Consider the following 23,636-nt stretch of genomic DNA (forward strand, 5'->3'; position numbering starts at 1 on the left):
ACACTTTCCGGAGTCAGGCACTTTTATACTCTGGACATTCCCCAAACCCTGGGAGATGGGGCTGCTTATCTGGCTCCAGGATTGTAATAGCAGTTTCAATTAGAATCCCCCTGGATGGTCTATAAAATTATTGGGAGGCATTCTGTATTTGGTAGCATTCTGATGATTATAGGTTATGAAAACCTCTTAGAACTGGCTAAACCGAAGAAGGGGATTTTATCTTAGGCTTATTTGGTGTCTCACAGATCCTAAGGGCAGGAAAGCAGGCAGGTACCAGGAGGGACTAGAATTTGGAGGTAGAAGGCTGGTGGGAATTAATGGAATTATGGGCATCAAGGTACACAGGTGAGATGCAGGATGCCTGTGATCTTTGATTCTGAATCAGGATCTTGTGAAACCCTTATCCAGTTAAGGCTAATGGGATAATTTCTCCTCTCCCGTTATCCTTCCCATTTTTGGGAGACTCCGATTCCCTTCATGTCTCTCACTGCTTCTGTCTCCTGCTTTTTTACGCAGGAATGGTTGGTTCCTCATATTAGCCTTTATTACTCGTTGTAGAGAGATTGTCTTTCCCGGCTATTTTTGTCTCTGTTCGTCCCCTCTTCCTCTAGGAAGGCACAGTTGAGTTTGCAAGAGTTTAACTTCCTTCTTAGTCATTTCCCATCTATATTTTCTGTAGGTTCAGTACTTTTTGCTCAGTTTGCTTTTAGTTTCTCTTTGTTTTCTGGCCATGATCTTTTCCAACTTGCTCTTCTAGACTTCCTTTGTGAAGTCTCCCATAGTGAGAAATATGAGTAGATTTTGGGTCTGCTGCAAGCTTTCATGTTCAAGTAAATCTTGCCTACCATTATCCTCCTGAATTGGCTAATTCCTACCCAGAAGGTGTTCTCCTCTCAAATCCGCATCTAACCTAGGCTTGGACTCAATCTATTATGGGTTGCCCAGCTCCCTTTCAAATATTTTTCATTTTCGCTATGTCTTCTCTTTTTCCTAATTCCATAAATTTTCTATTATATTACACACACAGTACTTATGTACTCACCTATAATAACTGTGTCAGGCTGAAACTTGATGCTTAAGAATTATTGGATAATTTTATGTTGATTTTCCAGATCTTACCCTGGCCAATATATCCAGATTTTCAAAAGCTGCTTGGCATAGTTGTCCAATCTTTTTTTTTTTTTTTTTCTGTTTTTGACAGCGTCTTTCTCTGTCACCTAGGCTGGAGTGCAGTGGTATGATTACATCTCACTGCAGCCTTGACTTCCTGGGCTCCAGCGATCCTCCCGCCTCAGCCTCCCAAGTAGCTGGGACCACAGGAGTGCACCACCACGCCTGGCTAATTTTTGCATTTTTGTTAGAGATGGGTTTTTGCCATGTTGCCCAGGGTAGTCTTGAACTCCTGAGCTCAAGTGATCCACATTCCTTGGCCTCCCAAAGTGCTGGGATTACAGGTGTGAGCCACCTTGCCTGGCCAGTTGTCCAATCTTTTAGGCATGGTTCCTCAGTTGTTTTTGCAATCAAATGTCTATCTGCAGCTTTTAAAAAACTGCCTTTTAGTAATTTATCATATCCTTGACCTTTTGGGAACAGACAATTCATTTGTTTTCTGAGATCTTGTCTTTCTTCCTCTGTTTGATTTCTTTGGGTTCCAGCCACACTTTATTGTCTAGTAGTTCTCAGAAGCATCTCTCTCTTTCCAATAAACTCTTGAAGCGAATTAGACCTGGGTGCAACTCCTTGCTCATCTATATCTATCCACACAGACCTTCAGAGTCTCACTTTTTCCTTCTTATCTGCTCAGCCTATCTCCTCAAAACTCAACCCTTCTCTGAAGGAAACTTCTCTCTTCCGCTAATTTAGTAGTTTAGTCAACTCTTTTTCTGAAAATAAGACTGAACTATGTTTTTCAAACCATTCCAGATATTTTTTGACCTCCTGAGATAAACATTCTGTAGAGACAGGATGTCTAATGCACAGGCCTTTGAATTGCCTTTTTAGCCTTTGCATTTGCAAAAGTTTTATTGAGTTGTGTTCCTACTTCACCCCAAGAAGAAGGAATGCATGATGATAAAGCCTTGTATATTTTTGTTTTCAAATGAAATCTACCAGCTGTAGAAGGGTAAATCTACAGCTGAATTAGGTCTACGAAATCTAGAGACCGGGTCAGAGATTATTTGTTTAACAAATCCAGAGTGAACTTAGGATCATGTGATGGAGGGTGGCTAGAACCTGTGAACAAATTCTGTGCATCTTAAGGATTGAGATCTCCCCTTATCTGTTTCTTTCCATGGCCCTGAATGTAGCTTAAAACAACATAAGGAGGAATGGAATTTGGGGCAGCCTTTCTTCAGTTTAATACTTATTTTAAGACTGGCACAAATAGTCAAATATAGAAGCTCACATCTACTTCTTGAGAACCAAAGAATCTCAGCTGTTTTGTAGTTTCCAGGCAGCACCTTTTGTCCTGTTCACCTCCAGAAGCTAAAAACTTGATCCCACCTCAGCCACAGCTGAAACACTGGGAACTGGCATAGGCTGCAGAGACTGTCCAAAGTCTAAAGTCCTACATGGACCATGTTTGGTATGGGTCCACCAAGGCTTAAAGCCTCATGCTGTGCCAGCTCAAGAAATAATCACTCCATGTGTGTTGTTCTCCCCTAGTACCACTCCATGCTCTCTCAAGACTCCTGGTTCAAGAGTAGTATATGTTAGTTATATATACTATATTTATATATATATAATATATATATAGTTAGTTAGTAGTATATGTTTTAAAGGACTTAATACATTCTGTCACTTCTTTTTGATTGATATTCGATTGATGTTGACATTCAAATTCTGTGTCCTTTGTGTTCCAGGTAGGGTGATGATCACGCACAATTAAGAGACATAATGATTATTATTTTTTAAATGTACCACACCTCTGTGGAAAAAAGGCATAAGCCTTCGTACTTACCTAAAGACCTAATGTTTATTAATGCCTATAGGAAGGGTAACAGTTTTCTTACTTAGGGCTGTGCCTTGTATCCAGAGAGTCAAACTGACCACACCATATTGCTCAATAGAGATTGCTGAATGGCCCAAGTGGTTCTCAACTAGGGAAGGCAGTACTCTAAAGAACATTTGGAAATAAAGTAGGAGCTATTTGTTGGTCACAATGTGTGTGTGAGTGTGTGTGTGTGTGTGTGTGTGTGTGTGTGTGTGCGTGTGTGTGTGCATGTGCTATGGCTGGCATTTATTAGGTGGTGGCCAGGGATGCCAAATGTCCTGCAATATGTGAGAGAGTCCATCAGTGAAAAATTGTCCTTCTCAGAATATCAATTATATTGCTTCTCTTTGGCCCCCCTCCTCCTTCAACCAACAGACATGTGCTTTGAGACTCATTGGAATGAACGCTCAAGAAATACTGTTGTTTCAGTGCAAAAGTTCACTCTGCACCTATGGTTGATTTGTTGTTGTACTTTTTACATGTCTGCACTACCCTAGTCACAGAGTATTGAAGTCACCTGTGAAGCTGTATATCTTCTTGGAGGTAGGCTGTTAACTCCCTGAGGACAGGGACTGTTTTCTTCATCTTTATAGCTCTATAACACAGAATAGATGTTACATAAGCATTTGTGGAATAAACCAAATTAGTGGGATTTTAACATGTCACATAGACGTGTTTTGTGATGGAAACCTCAACACAGAATTTCTCATTTTTCAACTAGAATATTCATGGAAATATAGCAAAACATATGATGAATGTTAAGTTTGGAATTCATCTTTTGCTTTAGGTATTCAGAAAGAAATTGCTGCTTCATCTAATGCATAACATCATTACTTGTATTTTTTCACTGCAGGATTCCTTTTCAGCAGGTAGGTTCAGTAGGTTAATTGTTTTCAACATCTGTTTATGTTTTACTTTGCATTGAAATGCCTGAAATGAATTGTTGTAGAGCATAAAATCCACTTTGTCTTGTATGCTTTCCCTGATTATTTTCAGCTGCAGAAAGTCAATCTTTTAATTCTCTACTCACTTTGACAATCTGTTTCAATTTTTAAAATCACAACATTTCCATTGTTATAGGATTAGTGAGTCAATTAAGTTTCAAGATTTGCACAAATTCAGGAGCCTCCTTAGCGCTAAATGAAATGTGGGTTTGGCTTTATGTTAAATGTTTGACTCCTTTGGATTTTGCCACAGCTTTCTTAGAGATGTAGTAACAAATAATCAAGATGTGAAATTTAAAACATTTTTATCAATAAATATCAAATATTTAATTTCCTGAGAAATGGATAACCCAACCCTCTTTCCCCCCTGTATTTTCTATTGTTTAAAAAAATATAGGCTGAAAAACTGACCTTTAAGACTCTCCAGTATATGCAGAAAGAGTTCTGATATTTTATCTACCTAAAAGGAAACTTTATTACTTTAAAGTTTGTGTCTTTCATAAAATGATAGTATTGGCAAGTTTGAGATTGAGGGCAAAGTCATCTCCAAAAAGGACATGGGATCCTATTTATCTATCTTGTCTGGATAATGAGAGCCTACTGTTTCTTCCCAAAATCATCCTCTGTAACTATTACAGAAATATGACCCTCCTACAGTGCTCTGAAGAAAATAGGATTTATCTAAAAGGCTAAACTATTCTCCTATTGCCTCTGAAGATATCTCTTCATTTAAATAAAGATAATAACTTTCCTCCAGGGAAACTAAATTGAGCAAACTCTGAACTATGTGTTAAAAAAAAAATTAGGACTCTTGAGCTTTCTGAACTTGAAAGAAACATTTATTTTTTCATTTTTCTTTTGCTTTACTAATTTCACTTTACTTTGGGGATATTTGTGGTTGGGGAAAGACCTTTTTATGCCTTATTTGCAGATATGGAGATACGGTTAAGAATGGAAGATGACTTTATAAGGTTACGTAGATTTTCAGTGGCTGAGACAGTATTGTACAAGTTGCGTTTGAAACATTCCAATCTCCTCTCTCACAGTTCAGACTTCAGCTAAACAATGTATCCTCAAAACAGAAACGCTAATGTTATATGGTGCCTGCGTTCTGGGTTATTATTATCTAGTCTCCTTGATAGGATACGTATTTTGTTGGTATTTAGTCTCCATATCGAATCTACATTCTGGGATATGTGATTCTGAAATTTGGGAGAGGACTATCTGGTGCTGTTATTTTGTTCATTTTCAAAGGGAAAATGTGGGCAGAGTTGGCTTGCAGTACCATGTGTTCTGGTGTGAACTGAGTAATTTCATTTTGAGAAACTGCATGAGTTATCTGAACTTCGTATGCTTCAATTACATGCCAGAAAATGGGATGAAAAGACTTACTGAAAACCAGATGCTTGTTCTTTATGCTTCCTGGGATATTAAAAACAAACACCACAACAAAAGATTTGATGATTTTGGGGGCATTTTGCTTGTTGGTTGAGTGAGAGCTATTATTGCAGAGAATTGCAGATGCCTGGCTTGAGAACTATCCGTATTATTAATCTGTTACTCAACAAATCTACTTTTAATTCATGTGAGGCTCACTTTCATAATTTTTTAAGAACAGAGTGGGAAGCATCTAGCACTGTCCATTTTTCATCTTAAATGAGGGGGTAACAATTGACTCATTTTTGCTCTATGGACAGAGTGGAGATGGGCTGGAAAAACTCCATCTCTATGACTGAAAAAAGAACACCAATCACATTTTGGCATAATGATTGTGCAGGACAAAGTTCCAAGTTGAATATCTAGCCGCAAGTAGAGTCTCAGTGTCTGCATTTCTTTAGATTCGTGAGTATATTAATATGTGACACTGTAATGCCCCCACAGTGTTTAGAGGGAGCTTCTGTGTCCTGTTTAGGACACACCAGTAGGAGTCACTTTATTATCCTTGAGGCTGGTCCTTGCTTTGCTGAAATGGAAGAGTACATTTACAGTTTATCATCTTCCTACCTGAAGAATTAAGGTACTAAATTTGTCTCAAGCCAATACATAGTGTTGATTTTGGATGACTTTTTTCTTTTTAGTTGTTTGTTTTTAACATTGTAAGCAAACATTTTGTGATAAGACAAATGGTCATTGAATTCTGCCATAATTTTGCATACAATCCCATCTATTAAAATGAACATTCTCATTTTGGTTTGAGAACAGTTTGACATTTTGGCTTGGTAATATCATAAACTTCAAACAATAAATGGAATTTTAGCTAAATTCACCAGATTGGCATATGAATTAGGGTAACCTCTAGCAAGTACTGTTTGTGCATCTAAATAAAGTTCACAGACTGTGTTGACTAACCATCTTGTATTAACTAAGTCTACATAATTTCATAATTTTATTTAAGAACATTTTGGTATTTAATTTTGGTAAGAATAATTTTGGAATTTAATAAAATCCATGGTATAATGTCACATTAGGCAGACAGAATTAATCTTCACATTTCAAAATATTCTGCTTATCAGAAACAGTTTAATGCTGCCTCAAGTTGGCCTGATCTTTGATGGCAATTAAACAAATCTTGTTTAAAATAAAAATATCAACATATCTCTATGTCTGATGCTGTACCTTAAGAAATAGCAGGCTGATGTTAATCTCTTTGTAGACAATTTCTCTGAGTGCATATTATTGCTTTCAGAGCTAAAGACAGCATATGTTTGGCAAAACCTTGGAATGGTCAAGGGATAGGTTTTGTTTTGTTTGTTTTTAAATTAGGTATTGGGAGAAATAAATAAGCACGGACTTGGACTACGGTTTCCAAACTGTGTGCTGTTGTATTCCAGGTTGCTGCAGTGACTCAAGGGACTTTGCTGGATATTTTTAGTTTTTGAGGCAAATGCAGTGATACTTGACATTTATTGGTCATCGAATGAAATACTAGCTTGAGGTAGCTCACCGTTTCAACATTCGATTGTGCTATATTCCTTTTGATATTGTCCTGTCTCCACAAAGCTGGGTTCTTGGCGGTTGCTATGCAAAAGTTGTGCTGTGAAAGAATCCACGTGGAGCAGGCAATGAGGGGTGGCAGTGTCTGATCTGATTCCAAGGCGTAAGGAGTTGTGTGGTAGTCAACAGGTGCACACATCATATGAGTATGCAGTTGTGGTTATTATTTATATTTTTACTTCTTGCCAAATACATTTTCTACTTGAAGGATTTTTGGATGATTTAGGAATAGACTCTGTAAGAAGTAATTTGCATAATTATGTACAAAGCAATTTTTATTTAGGAAATTTAATTCATTTATTCAGTAAGTGTTTATCCACTCACTCCTGACTGTGTTCAGGTGCTGTTCTAGATACAGAGCATTCACTGATGAGAAAAGGGCAATATTTGCATATATAGCAAGGAATAGACTGAATTGGTATGACTTACGCTATGGTTGTGTTTTTAAAGAAGCAGGAATAAATTTGTACTTTCTAGCTCTAAAATCTTATGAGTATTTGTTGGTTCCTATAGTCTATGATGCATGTGGTGGTACTCTTTCAGCTTGAATGTTTCTGAAACTAGTGCTTTCTTTTCTCCTAATGTAGTGCAGCATATAGTATTTATTTATTTATTTATTGGACCCAGGGTCTCATTCTGTCTCCCAGGCTGCAGTGCAGTGGTACGATCTTAGCTCACTGCAACCTCAGTCTCATGGGTTCAAGCAGTCCTCCCACCTCAGCTTCCTCAGTAGCTGGGACTACAGGCAACCACCACCATGCTTGGCTAACATTAATTTTTTTTCTTTTTGTGGAGAATGAGATCTCACTATATTGTCCAGTTTGATCTTGAACTCCTGGGCTCAACTAATCCTCCTGCCTCAGCCTCCCAAAATGCTGGTGTTATAGGTATGAGCCATTGTGCCCAGCCACATATATAGTCTTGATAATTTTTTTTCTACTTTGAAGATTATTTTTATCTTTCAACCTTTTCTGGAGTAACTTTGCACTACAGCAACAAATAGTTTTGTCTGCCAGTTAACCCCCTGTACAATTATATCATATTTCGTTAAAAGCCCTGATGGAGAGATTAAAATACAATTTTCTTAAAAGAATTTATATTTGATTTATTTTAATTTGATTATCAAATTAAACATACAAATTTAAAAATACACATATATGCAGATATACACTGATACACTACATCAGGGCCTCGCATACTTTTTCTATAAAGGATCAGATAGTAAAGATGTTAGGCTTTGAGTACCATGTGATCTCTGTTGCAACTACTTAATGTTGTTGTAGTAGCAGGAGAGCAGTATAGACAGAATATAAACACATGAACATGGCTGTATCCAATAAAACTCTATGTACAAAAATACTAGGTGCGCTGAGTTTGGTCCATGGACTAGTTTTCTGATCCCTGTTCTATATATTTAAGATGTAAAATTTATCACAAAAGATAATCCAACCAATTAGAAAATAATCCTCGGCCAGGCACGATGGCTCAAGCCTGTGATCCCAGCACTTCAGGAGGCAGGAATATTTGAAAGGACAACCATCCCTGATAGATGAGGACCCATCTTTGGTCAGGGGTATTCAAGTAGGTGCACCCCCAAGCTAGAACCTCCAAACAAGCTCTCAAATATTGTCTGCCATTCGCAGATGTGGACGTGCCCTCAGGAATGCACCGTGTGTTGACAAAGTCGAATGCTGCCTTGAAGGTAAAAGAGGGTAAAGACTTATGTACTTGAAACGTCAACTACAATCTCCTTGACCATTGCAAACTTGATAAAATGGACTCAAAACCTCGTACATCCTAACGTAAATCCAGAGCCCTCCCCAGAACCTCTGGGTGCCTGGTTCTCATGATCAGCTCTGGTTCCAGGCTCTACATTCTTGAATTAGTTCAGCTTTGGGGTCATTTTTCATGTTGTCTTTTCTCATCATGCAAAGATAATACAGCCTCTTTCTTACTCTGGCTATAGTGTGGAGAACAGGTTAGGGAGTGCATGGATAAATAGAGGTAAACCAGATAGGAGGAGGTATTTGCAGTATTTCAGGAGAGATATGTTTATTTTTACTATAATGTAGCATCTATGAGACTAGAGAGTTTTGTTTTGCATGTTAATATATCCCAAGTGCCCAAACAATGCCTGACACATGAAAGTTGTGCAGTTACCTTTTTTGAGATCGCAAACCCTGGAAGAATACCAGATATGGGGATGAAAATTGTTTATTTGGGTCCAGACTTGTTGAGTTTGAGTTACTTTTACAACCTCCAATGAGGAGATGTCAAGTGGTCATTTGCATATAATGGTCTGGAGATCGGAGGAAAGATCTATGGTTGTTATTTAAAGATGCAAGTCACCTATGAAGGGCTGCTAATTGAAGTTAAATGTGTGGGTGACATTGCCTGGGGGGCGAGTGAATGTGAGAATTGAGCCTACAGAAAGAGAAGGAATGACCAGAGAGTTAGGAGAAAGAGAAGCCAAACGAAGAAAGTGCTTCAAGAAGGAGGAACTGGCTATCTGAAATTTTGACCTCTCAGATGATACCAAGATAGCATACACTTGTGGTACAATGGTACACTGTGCCAGTGTACATTATATAAAATGACATGACAGCTTTTAAAATAAATGTAGTTCTTAAGATATAAGAAACGCGTTTTCAGTAACAAGATTAGTAAAACATAAGAACATTTGGAAGGTTGAGGTGGGTGGATCACTTGAGCCCAGAAGTTTGCGATCAGCCAGGGCAACATGGTGAAATCCTGTCTCTACAAAAAAATTAGCTGGGCGCGATGGATGGTGCACACCTGTCGTCCCAGTCACTCAAGAGACTGAGGCAGGAGAATTGCTTGAGCCCAGGGGGCAGAGGTTGCAGTGAGCCGAGATCATGCCACTGCACTCCAGCCTGGGCGACAGAGTGAGACCCTGCCTCAAAACAAAACAAAACACCAAAAACAAACAAACAAACAAAAGCCCAAAACCAAAACCAACAATAAAAACAACAACAAACAAAACACATAAGAATGACGTGCTTTACAAATATGTGCAGGTCCGATCAGATGCGTCATTCCCTACCCTTGCCATGGAATGCTGTGCCTGTGCTCAGCTTAGTTTGAAGGCTGAGGAAGGTGCTTGTGGAAGAGGGATGCCATTCGAAGGGAGGATTGTTTAGAGTCCATTGAAACAAAGCTTAAGGATGATTCTGGTTGTTTATTTCACCTGGCATTTACTCAACAGTGAAGTCTGAGAGTTGCCTTGTGTTCAGAGGAACCTCCAAGGGCCTGTGCATAATGTAGCATTGGCAACAGTCCTTAGTGGCCATGAGTGCAAGAGGAAAGTTATGCAAGTTATTCAAGAAGAAAGTGCTGAAGTATTGAATTTCTCCTACGTATTTCTTCCTCCTCTCCCTTTGAAAAAAGCAATCAATTCTCAGACTGGGCGTGGTGGCTCACACCTGTGATCCCAGCACTTTAGGAGGCCGAGGCAGGTGGATCACGAGGTCAGGAGTTCGAGACCAGTCTGGCCAACATAGTGAAACTCTGTCTCTACTAAAAATGCACAAAAAATTAGCCAGGTGTGGTGGTGTGTGCTTGTAATCTCAGCTATTCAGGAGGCTGAGGTAGGAAAATCGCGTGAACCTGGGAGGCAGAGGTTGCAGTGAGCCAAGATCGTGCCTCTGCACTCCAGCCTGGGCAACAGAACGAGACTGTCTCAAAAAAAAAAAAAAAAAAAAAAAAAAAAAAAAAAAAGCAATCAATTCTCTTGTCACTGAAGAAAATATTTGGTCTAATCATGAATATCATTTTTGGAGGTCCAGTACTTGATATGTACTTAGATGAGATATTAAAATGGGCCTCTAGCATTTTTTCCACTGACTCTTTACTTATAAACGCTAAATGAGATGTATTTGGCTCCAGGAGTCCAGATGGCAATGAGCCAAGGTTATCCCTATAATGCGTCTGTGATCACCTTAGCAAGGAAGCTTCTTCATTGTTGTAGAAGTTAAATACTTTGCAACTTTTTTTTAACTCATAACAGACTTTTTCAGGGGTACTTTTCTCAGAATTATGGCTGATTCAGGGTTGCTCTCTCTACAATGTCTTTCGTGATCTTCCAGCAAGAAATCATATTTCTATCTTTTGAATTCTTATGTCACTTTAGCTATAAGTGTCATGGTGCTTATCATTTGCTACCTTGCAATATAGTCATGTACATTTCATCTCTCCTACAAGACTGTGAGCTTTTGAGAGACAGTGGTTTGAAGTCATTCTCGTATCCATCACTATTATTATAATTAGTAGGTGTTCAATAACTAAGTAAAATAAACAGGTATCAACTTGTTTCTGCCACTAACTTTGTTGGCCTGTAGTCCCACACTTTTATTGATTGATTGATTTTTTTGTAGATAAGTGTTGTATACTTATCTTCTTGTCTTCTTGAAGATCAATTGTCTTCTTGAAGATCAGTTGTAAATTAACTGTAAATTACAACACACTGGCTGGTAGCTTAATCCAGGTAGAGTGGATCAGTAAGACATTAACCTAGGAAATGAAGTTCTTCTCAAGTTAACAACATAAGTTATTTCAAATAATGTCTGTCATGGAGAATTCTTAAAATTACAGAAGGTGTCATCATATTATGTAGTGAACAACGCTTGCAATATGGGTTAGTGAACCTATATTCCCTTATAGAGAGAATAAGGCAGAAATGGGAGTCACATATGCCTTGCAATTCAGAAGAACCCTTCAAAATTGCCTTTGCATCCATGAGAAGTAATCAAGTACTGGTCAGGAAGTCCTGAGAATATTACAGGGCCATTGTGTTAGAACAACTTCTTGATTATTATAAGGCTCTTTCTCAAAGGTCATTCATTTTCTTAAAAAAAGTTTGGTATTTATTACAGAGGAAGAACCAACGAAACCTGGTGATGTACGGCATGGGTGGATGATGAAATGGGGAGTCTTTGGACTCCACTCCCCATATTGGAATGGAGGAATTTCTGTAAACACAAATATGAAAGTCAGGAGAAGAACTAGTTTGAAGATAGAGAGAGAGAGAAGGTTCGTCTTAATTTTGGACTTGTTAAAAAGAGGTGCTGCTACCCACCAGGCATTGGAAGTATGTAGTGTAACTCTGAAAGGAGTTCAGGATGCAAGAGAGATTCAGGAGGTAGTTACGCAGAGGTTATAGTTCAAGTTCTGAAACTGTCAGAGGAGAAAATGCAGTCCGAAGTCCAAGAGAGAGTCATGAGAAATGCCGTCATTAAAGAGACTGGAGAGTTTCTTGTAGTGATTCAAAGCCCTTTTAGTACCATCTCAGATGTTTTTTGAAGTCACTGCTTTAAGCTGGCCATCTGTAATAAATGAATTTCCAGATATCATTTCTGGCAAGAGATTGAACTAAGCAAAATTTGAAGCATTTGAAGACAAGAACTTTATCTGAACCATCGTTGTTGCACTTTGACATCCTCTTACACTGGATGGGCTGCAGGGGTAGCATGGACAGCCGAAGATGTCCTCAGAGTTGCTAGCGTTTCATTGGCAATAAGGCAGGCTCCTCCTTACATTTCAACTTGTCACTAAATGCATGGTCAGTAACAGTGAGCCTGGCTGAATTATTAATGGCCAAAAACTTATTTTATCCAGATTCATTCACATTTGGTTTAGACTAATGAGACAAAAAAGAATGAAGTCTGGATAATATTCGGTCTACACCTACTTACCAATTTTTTATCACTGTATTAGGCAGTCTTCGCTTCTGTCATAGCTTTGGGCCAGGGTAAGCTTTTGCCATGGTAATTCATAGCCCTTTGGTATCATACCAAATTGACAAATATGTTTTAAAAAAGCAAAATGGGATATTGTTAAAAGCCTATGTACTTGTGAAAAATGTTTCAGAAATAGATAGTTTGCTATTCCCTGAATGTAGATGTACAGTTATCTGTTCATTTATTGGCATGATTTGGTGACTAAGCTCATTTCATACCCTAAAGCACAAACAGTAAAATCTTTTTGGAATGTGCTGTTCTAAATGGATAGCTGTAAACTAAAATTTCGTACCATGTATTCTAAAACTAAAACCATGTTGCATTTTCCTCTTTTACTTTAGGTCTTGATTGCTGATGACAATAACATGGGCAATGGCTGCTCTCAGAAGCTGGCGACTGCCAACCTCCCCCGGTTCCTGATGCTGGTCCTGATTCCATGTATCTGTGCCCTCGTTCTCTTGCTGGTGACCCTGCTTTCCTGTGTTGGTGGGTGAGGCCATTATTAAAGAAAAATGAAGTTAAAGTGAAAATTAGCACGATTTAGAAGAGTGATTTCTACTTAGTACTTATTTAACCTAAAGTGTCAGTCAATGAGAGGATTATCTGTTGACGACGTTATGCAAATCTGCAGTTTCAGCTACTGTAACTACTCTACTGGTTATTATTATTAATATTAATGAATGAGTTTATGAATTTAAAACATTTAAGGAATGATTACCAGGTTTCAGGCACTTTGAAAGTTGCTGAGAACTCCAGGATGGTTAAATTAGTCCTTTCTTAGGAGCTCACAGTTGAGAGGAAGTGATGAGTATCACACAAGGCAACACATATGTAAGATAGAAGTGTATACAGGGTGCTAGGGGCACATTCAAAGAAAGCATCGTGGAGAGTTAATGTGTTAACTTTGGAATTAAGTTAATAGAAGTTTAGGTTAGAAGACAGTAGTTAGGAGTCACATTTGGCAGAAAATAACTAGTGCAAAACTATAACCCCCTGAAAGATGAACGTAGATTTAGAAAACTGGGTGAAAATTTGGCAGTGGTGGGAAATGCAGCCAGACCGATAAAGTCCAAATGAAACAGCATCTTACATTTTCATACTAAATACTAAGGGATTTGGGCTTTAGCTTTTAGATCACTGGTTTTCAAACTCTATTCCATGGTAACAAGTTTCTAAAGAGGAGACTTAAGGATTGCACAAATGTTTGCTTTGACTTTCATTAAAAAAAAAAAAAACCTTAAAAACACGCTCAAGCTAAATATTACATACCACATTTTTAACCAAGTAAAAACCAGAATCCAAGTAATGTGTGCTGACAGGTTAACTCATTAGTATTTGCATCTTGCTATCTTTTTCTGAGTGAATGATACTTTAAGTCTGAAAAGTGAACTTTTTGGAAAAAGCAATAAACTATATCACTGGTAGCTACCTAATGATATGAATCAGGATTTTAAAAAATATGTGCAATCAAATAAAACAGAGAAATAAATATCAAGACGATGCTGATCTAATTGCATTGCCAATGATTTTGAATTTTTAAATTTTCCCAAACCTCCCTATTATTTTCTTACTGGTTTATAGAAGTTACACACTTAGATCTTATAAAGTAAGTTAACCACAATAAAATACAGCTCATATCTATTAATAGATATTAGGCTTTTATATGATATTTATTTGAAAATAACATTGATCTGCTATAAAAATAATTACAAAACACTGCTATGGGTGGTGGATTACCACTGGAGGATCTTTCCAAGAAAGGAGAACTCTGGTTATTTTGTATTTGCAAAAGGCGGTAGAACTGGATACACTACAGAGTACTGGAGGCAGAAAGAAATGAAGTCAGGGACACCAGTTCAGGGCTGTGACTCTGGTCTAAGTGAAAGGTGATGAGTGTTTGAAATAAGGCATTGGATGTATTAAAATCAGTAGAAATCAAGACTGATTGGATTTTGGTGTGAGGGAGAGAGGAGTCAAGGCTGACTCCTGGATTTCTGGCTTGGGTAACCAGGTTTTTTTAAAAAAAATGTTTGTGGGTATATAGTGGGTGCGTATACTTATGGGGTATGTTACATACTTTCCTATAGGCATGTAATAAGCAATAACTACATCATGAAAAATGGGCTCTCCATCCCCTCAAGCATTTATACTTTATGTCACAATAATCCAATTATACTCTATTTTTTTATAATCCAATTATACTCTATTATTATTATTATTATTTGGTTTTTTTTTTGAGACAGAGTCTCACTCTGTTGCCCAGGCTGGAGTGCAGTGGCGCGATCTCGGCTCACCGCAAGCTCTGCCTCCTGGGTTCACGCCATTCTCCGGCCTCAGCCTCCCGAGTAGCTGGGACTACAGGCGCCCACCACCACGCCCAGCTATTTTTTTGTGTTTTTAGTAGAGACAGGGTTTCACTGTGTTAGTCAGGATGGTCTTGATCTCCTGACCTCATGATCCGCCTGTCTCAGCCTCCCAAAAATCTTATATTTTTATAATCCAATTATACTCTATTGTTTTTAAGTGTACAATTAAACTTCTATTTACTATAGTCACCCTGTTGTGCAATCAAATAATATCTTATTCATTCTTTCTAACTATATATATTTTTTGTACCCATTAACAACCCCCACTCCTCTCCCCACCCCCCACCATCCTTCCCAGCCTCAGCCTCTGATAACCATCCATCTATTCTCTGTCTCCATGAGTTTAATTATTTTGGTTTTTAGCCTCTAAAATAAGTGAGAACATGTGAAGTTTGTCTTTCTGTGTCTGACTTATTTCATTTAACATAATAACCTCCAGTTCCATTCATTTTGTTGCAAAATGACAGTATCTAATCCTTTTTATGGCTGCATAGTACTCCATTGTGTATATGCACCATATTTTCTTTATCCAAACATCTGTTGATGGACATTTAGGTTGCTTCCAAATATTGATGAGTGTGATCAGTGCTGCAACAAACATGGAAATGCAGATATCTCTTTGATGTACAGATTTCCTTTCTTTTGGGCATATACCCAGCAGTGGGATTGCTGGATTATATGATAGCTCAATTTTAGTTTTTTTGAGGAACCTCCAAACTGTTCTTTATAGTGGTTGTACTAATTTAGATTCCCATCAACAGTGTATGATGGTTCCCTTTTCTCCATATCCTTACCAGCATTTGTTATTGCCTGTCTTTTGGATATAAACCATTTTGGCTGGGGTGAGGTAATATCTCATTGTAGTTCTGATTTGCATTTCTCTGATGGTCAGTGATGTTGAGCCCCTTTTCACATGCTTGTTTGCCATTTGTGTGCCTTATTTTGAAAAATGTCTATTCAAATCTTTTGCCCATTTTAAAGTTGGATTATTCGATTTTTTAAAATAAAGTTGTTTGAGCTCCTTATAAATTCTGATTATGAATCTCTTGTCAGATGGGTAGTTTGAAAATATTTTCTCCCATTCTGTGGGTTGTCTCTTCACTTTGTTGATTGTTTCCTTTGCTGTGCAAGAGCTTTTTAACTTGATGTGATCCCAGCTGTTCATTTTTGCTTTGGTTGCTTGTGTTTGTGTGGTATGACTCAAGAAATTTTTGCTCAGACCAATGTCCTAAGAGTTTCCCCAATGTTTTCTTTTAGCACTTTCATAGTTTGAAGACTTATATTTAAGTCTTTAATCCATTTTGATTTGATTTTTGAATATAGCGAGAGATAGCAGTCTAGTTTTATTCTTCTGCATGTAGATATCCAGTTTTTTAAGCACAATTTATTGAAGAGACTGTCCTCTCCCCAATGTATGTTCTTGGCATCTTTATTGAAAATGAGGTCTCTTTAGGTGTGTGAATTTGTTTCTGGGTTCTCTATTCTGTTCCATCAGTCTGTGTGTCTGTTTGTATGCCAGTACCATGCTGTTTTGGTTACTATAGCTCTGTAGTATTATTTGAAGTCAGGTAATGTGATTCTTCCAGTTTCATTCTTTTTGCATAGGATAGCTTTGGCTATACTGGGTCTTTTGTGGTTCCATATAAGTTTTAGAATTGTTTTTTCTATTTCTATGAAGAATGTCTTTGGTATTTGGATAGGGATTGCATGGAATCTGCAGATTGCTTTGCATACTGTGGAAATGTTAACAATATTGATTCTTCCAATCCATGAACATCAAATATCTTGCCATTTTTTGGTGTCCTCTTCAGTTTTTTTTAATCAGTTTTTAGTTTTCATTATAAAGATCTTTCACTACTTTGGTTAAATTAATTTGAAGTCTGGGCCCATTTGTGTCCATTCTTCTTGGGAAGGTGTTTCAGGTCTTCTAAGGGACTTGGGCCTGCGACCCTATAATGCTGCAATTCTTGAAGACTTCTAGAGAAAGGTACTGCCTTGGTGGTCCTGGATAAATTCTGGAAGAATTCTCTGAATTGCCAGGCCAAGACTCTCATTCTTTTCCCTTACTTTCTCCCAAACAAACAGAGTCTCTGTCTCTCCCTGTGCTGAGCCTTCTGGAACTGGGGCAGGAACACAACATCCCCATGGCCACTACCACTGGGACTGTGCTGGTTGAGACTTGAAGCCAGCACAGCATTGAGTCTCACCCAAGGCCTGCTATAACCACTACTTGGCTACCACCTACGTTCACTCAAAGCCTTAGAGTCTACAATCAGCAGGTGGCAAAGCCAGCCAGGTTTGTGTCCCTCCCTTCAGGGCAGTGAGCTCCCCCAGGCCTCAGGTAGGTCCAGAGATGCTGCCTTGGAGCCATGGATTGAAGTAAAAAACCTTAGAACTTTAGCTGGTGTTCTCTTCTACGGCAGCTAAGCTGGTACTCGAACCACAAGACAAAGTCCTTCCCACTCTTCCCTCCCATTTCCATTGGCCAAGGAGTCTCTCCCTGTGGCCACCACCACCACCAACCCATGGGGGCTTTTGCCAGGCCACCACTGATGTTCACTTAGAGCCCAAAGGCCCTTCAGTCGGTTTATGGTGCAGGCTTCCAGGCCTGGGACTCACTCTTCAGGACAGTGGACTCCTCTCTGGCCCAGGGCAGGTCCAGAAATGCTAACCAAGAGCCTAGGCCTAGACTCAGGGACCCCAAGAGCCTGGTTGGTGCCCTACCCCACCGAGGCCAAGCAGGCACCTAAGGTGCCAGAGAGAGTCCCCTTTACATTTTCCCCTGCTTTTCTCAAATAGAAAGAGTCTTTCGCCATAGCCACCACAGCTAGGAATGTGCGAGGTCACATCTGAAGCCAGCACATCTCAGAGCCCAAGGCCCACCGCATATAACCTGGGTATTGCTGTTGGGTATTCAGGGCCATGGGGCTCTTTGGTCAGCAAGTGCTGACTCCTGCCAGGTCTCTGCTGTGACAGAGCAGCACTGAGTTCAATGTAAAGTCCCCCAGTTGCTGTGCTCTCCCTTTACCAAGCACACCGATTTCTCCATGCCACACACCCACTGCTGGAGGATGAAGGACAGGTCGCACAAGCACTCCCTTAGCCACCTAGCTTGTGTCTCAGTAGGTCATGTGTCTCCCAGTCCACCGGCTCTGAACCCAGCTCAGCACTAGGGCTTGCCTAGGAATTGCAGTCCTTGTGGCCCAGGCTGTCCCTCAAGTTCATTTGAAGTCCCAGAGCATTCCAGCCTGCAGTGGTGAGGCTTGCTGGAACTCAAGTTCTCACCACTGGGATGGGCAATTACCCTTTGGCCTGGGCCTCTCCAAATGTTCCCTCTGCTTTCTGCTGTGACAGGGCGGCACTGAGTTCAATGCAAAGCCTCATAATTGCTGCACTCTCCCTCTCCCAAGTGCCCACATTCTCCAAGCTGCATGGCTACTGCTGGGGGATGGGAAAGGATGGTGTCGGCATTCAAGACTATCTTTCTTGCCCTCTTTAATGTCTTCTTCAGTGATATGAAGTTAAAACCAGGTACTGTGATTGCTCACCTGATTTTTGGTTCTTGTGTTAGTGCCTTTTGTGTGTAGTTAATTGTTAAAATTTGGTGTTCCTTTGGGGTGGGGGACAAATGCTATAGACGTCTATCAGGCCTCTTGCTCTGCCTCCTGTATCTAACCAGGTTACTTTTGATGCTACCTGTTAACATAGGAAGTAAAGGTGCAGGAGTCTGATACAGGCAGATGAAATAAAGATTGGAAGGTTGGTTTGTGTATTAGAGATACTTATGGGACAACCAAATACAATGGAATCATAGTTGAATTCAACAGTGAAAGCAGGTCAAGAAATGGAGAAAAATGAGAAATCCAACATGTTGCTTTCCTAAGGAATTTCAAGAGAAATTGTGACCAAATACGATGTTTGGCTTCTGTGACAGAGCAGCACTGACTTTAAAATTTAACTTCCAAGTCATTGGCATAGGACTGAAGCTAGGGGATCCAGGAGGGAGGCTGAGAAGGGAGGTCTGCCATGCATGCGGCAGTCTCAGCGGCAGCTGAAGCAGCAGGAGTCGATGAACTCTGAAGAGAAAATGCACTAAGTAGAAACTGAGGGCAATGCCCTGGAGGATGTTAGTGTTTAAGGGGCAGACAAACAGGAGGGAAAAAGAGATACAGGAAGAACTGTATCTAAAATTTTAGGGTCTAATGCTAATATAAAATGTAAGCACATTTAAGTACTTCTCTGACTGTTCTAGTCAGAGAAGGAAAGGAACCCAGAAATGCTGGCTTTCACAGATGCCAGAGGTCAGAGGGTGACCAAGTAAGAGGAAGACAGAACAAGTGCCCCAGCCCAGGAAGACTGAGGGTTTTCTGTGGGATATTTAGTCGCTTCTTGCTCTGTGGTATCAACTGTGGCCTGCTCTCAGGCTAAGACAGTAAACCGTCCTGAAACTCATCTCTGCCACTCTCTTCTTCTAAGAGTCAACACTCCTCCAGACCTGGCCTGCTTCTCCTCCCTCTCCAGCACCCTTCAGTGGTTGTCTTTTTGTGTTTTGTCCAGAGTTTATAGTTACTATCTCTGGACAGATCTGTCTGGTAGGAGCTTCCTCAGCTATACCACTGTCATTTTAAAAAGTCTGTTTGTCATGAGACTATGTTCATTGGCTCACATGCTTTAAGGAACACTTCCTTTCCTTCTCAGGGTCTAATGCTAATATAAAATGTAAGCACATTTAAGTATGTCTCTGCTTAGAGGCCTCTGAGGGGAGGGCAAAGGAGGAATGCTTTGCTTTAAGTGGGTTATTCTCATTAATTTTATTAATTAATTATTAGTTAATTAATAATAATTTATTCTTATTAATATAATATACCATTCAATCCAACCATTTAAAATCTGCAATTCAGTAGTTTTTAGCATATTCATAGATAAATGTAACCATCACTGCAGTCTGTTTTAGGACATTTTCGTCATCTCAAAACAAAACTCTGTACCCTTTAGCTACCATCCAATCTCTCCCCATCTCCTCACCCCTAGCCCCAAGCAGCCACTAATCTATTTTCTTTCACTATAGATGTCCCTATTCTAGACATTTTGTATGACCATATGTGGTATTTTGTGACTGGCTTCTTTCCCTTAGCATATGTTTTTAAGTTTTACTCACATTGTAGCACGTATTAATACTTCATTCCTTTTAATGGCTGAACAATATTTCATTGTATGGATATACCATAGTTTATTTATCCATTTGTCAATTGATAGACATTTGGGTTATTTCCACCTTTTGGCTATTATGTATAATCCTGCTATGAATATTTGTGTGTATGTTTTTGTGGGGACATACATTTTCATTTCTCTTGGGTATATACCAAGAGTGGAATTTTGTATCACTTATGTAACTGCTCCTAAATGCTATTTTGTTTATATGTAGGCAAACTTTAGGAAGTGGGGGTTTTCCCACGCATCTTCAAAATCATTCTTTTAACAATTCAAGATGCAGAAAACAAGTAACCTCATTATAAAGTGGGCAAAATACATGAACAGATGCTTCTCAAAATAAGCATACAGGTGTCCAACAAACATATGAAAAAATGCTCAGCATCACTAATCATCAGAGAAATACAAATCAAAACCACAGTGAGATACCATCTCACACCAATCAGAATGGCTATTATGAAAAAGTCAAAAAACAACAGATGCTGTTGAGAAAAGATACGCTGTTGGTGGAAATGTAAATTACTTCAGTCACTGTGGAAAAAAATTTGAGATTTCTCAAAGAACTTAAAATGGAACTACCATTTGACCCAGCAGTCTCATCACTGGGGATATAGCCAAAAGAAAATAAATCATTCCACCAAAAAGACACACACACTCATATATTCATGGCAGCACTATTCACAATAACAAAGACATGGCTTCAGCCTAGGTGTCCATCAGTGGTAGATTGGATAAAGAAAACATGGGAGATACGCACGCACACACACACACACACACACACACACACACACACCATGGGATACTATGCAGTCATAAAAAAGAATGAAATCATGTCCTTTGCAGCACAATGGATGTAGTGGGAGGCCATTAGCTTAAGCAAATTAACACAGGAACAGAGAACCAAATACCACATGTTCTCACTTATAAGAGGGAGCTAAACATTGAGTGCTCATGGTCATAAAGATGGGAACAATAGACACTGGGGACTACTAGCGTCTACTACTAAAGTCTACTAGAGTCTCATGGTCATAAAGATGGGAACAATAGACAACTGGGGACTACGGAGGAGGGCAAGGGTTGAAAAACTGTTGGGTACTATGCTCATTACTTGGGTGATGGGATCATTTGTATCCCAATCCTCAGCATCACATAATATACACATGTTAAAACTTGCACATGTACCTGAATCCAAAATAAAAGTTGAAATTTAAAAAAAAGAGAAAAAAATTAAAAAAACATTCTTTTAATAAATTCTGTACCAGACAATTTAATATAGCCATATTGAAGTAATGTCTGTCCAAATAAATATTCCTTATTTTATAACTGAGATGTTTGTTGTTGTAATGAGCAATACAAGCATTTTATATCTTTGTTTTAAAAACCTCACTAAATAGCTTACTTTAAAAAATGTTGTTTGGTTTGAGTTTATAACTTTGTGCTCATACAAAGTTTTGTAGTTATTTCTGTGTACATTAGGGTTGCTAAGGGATGCTGAGATATCAATGGTATGTAAATAACAGGAGCTCTAGCTTCAAAAGCCAAGGAGATAATAATGAGAGGATTATTGATTAGAAAAGATAAATGCCTTATGCTAACAAACACAGATGTACTACATGTCTCTAATTTTGTCTGTTTTGGTTTCCCTCATGCAAAAAGCCAAGATGGTAAAAAGATTTCTGAAGATAAGAGAGTTGGGTTGTCAAATAATTGTCATAGCAGCAGGCTATAGAAGAAAGCAGTAGTAAATTGTTTTTCAACCCAACCACTAAACTGAAGCTAGAGCTACAAAGTTTGTTTAGTTTTGTATTTCTCAACTCGGCAGATAGTCTGAGTTGTCCATACGGTTCCAAAGATTTGGACTCTAAAACAAGGACTCAGGTTCTTCAAAGAGAAATTGAAAAATAAGAAAGTTACACTCTTTGTAGGTTTTTATTTCATTAGTTATAGTCTGATACTGATGGTCCATATGACAAAGAAGAAGGAGCATATAACTTGGCACTAGAAAGTCTGGCTTTAGGGTTTTACTCTTCCATTTACTGGGCATGGGAGTTTAGGTAAGATACTTTATTTTCTGCATGAGATAATTCCTTTTTGTATCACAGAATTGTTATGGAAGTCAAATGAAATGTTTGTGAAAGTGTTTTCATAAATGATAAGATCATTATAAAAGTAAAGAATTTGTTTTATTTGCTTATGAATAATTATCATCAGATAATTATTGTAATAAATATTTGTATTATACCCAAGTAACAATGAACTAAAGATGCATTTTGCCTCACATTAACTCTGTCCATAAGAATTAAAACCTTTGTGCTATGACCTGTTGTCATAGTAACCCCATGATCCATAACCCCATAACCCTAGAATCAGGCTGTTGCTGCAAGGTATTTGAATTGCCTAAAAGTAGCTAGGCAGAAATAAAGTTGACCAACAGCTGGATTTGTAACATGATGGCAAGTTTGACAGGCCTTTTATTCTTAGGCCTGAGATTTACTTTCAGAGACTAATTTCTTTCTTATAAGAACTAAACCTGCAATGGTTTGTGCTGCCTTCATGTGACAACAAGTGTCACTTTATTGCCATAGAGTACTTTGAGATTGAACTGATACCTTCCTCAAATTTTACATATACATATATAATTATTTAATATATTAGAAATTCACAATATTATGTATTATAATTCTGTTATATATTATATTATAACATATATTATAAATATATATCATCATGCAACATTTGAAGTAAAATTATTTTATGTTGAGAAACATTTAAAAGAAACAAAATTAGCTATAATGTAATACTATTCACTGCTTTAACAAATATGTATTGAATGTCTGTTATATGCAACCGAGTGTGCTATAGGTATTGGGCACAGCAGTGAATAAAGCCTACCCTCAGGGACTCCACAGTGAGGGAAGAAGGCATGAAACAAAAGATCACTTCATTAATTAATTACAACAGAGGTTACTGCTATGTGGGAAGAGACAAGGTGCTAAGAGAACTTACAACAGGGACAGAACCTGGGCTGAGATGAGGGAAGATTCCCTAGGGAGTAAGTAGTACTTTAAACATGAAATCCACAATGAGGATGTTGATATAAGAGAGTGACAGGGTCTGGTTGTAGCCTTTATTTATTTATTTGTTTATTCATTCGTTAAATCATTTTAATGAGGTATGACTGGCATACAGAAAGCTGCACATATTTAATGTATCACAACTTGATGAGTTTGGAAACAAGTATATACCTGTGAAACCGTCACCACAATTTCTTCAATAAACATATCCATCACCTCCAAAAGTTTCCTCACATCTTTATTATTTTTTCCCATGATAAGAACATTTTGCATAAGATCTGCCCTTTTAACAAATGTTT

At 38.5% G+C, this 23,636-nt stretch overlaps 1 protein-coding gene across 3 annotated transcripts in view; it reads left to right on the top strand.

Moving 5' to 3' along the window:
• CORIN (corin, serine peptidase) overlaps window positions 1-23,636 on the top strand; it is a 251,914-nt gene that overhangs the window by 18,028 nt on the left and 210,250 nt on the right. For all 3 annotated transcript variants that reach the window (XM_012499842.2, XM_012499841.1, XM_003258417.4), the window contains exon 2: window positions 13,028-13,172. In XM_012499842.2, the coding sequence (XP_012355296.1) occupies window positions 13,028-13,172 (145 nt within the window). The remainder of the gene's footprint in view (window positions 1-13,027; window positions 13,173-23,636) is intronic.

The sequence above is a fragment of the Nomascus leucogenys genome, chromosome 20 (assembly GCF_006542625.1).
Source record: "Nomascus leucogenys isolate Asia chromosome 20, Asia_NLE_v1, whole genome shotgun sequence".
NCBI classification, from domain to species: domain Eukaryota; kingdom Metazoa; phylum Chordata; class Mammalia; order Primates; family Hylobatidae; genus Nomascus; species Nomascus leucogenys.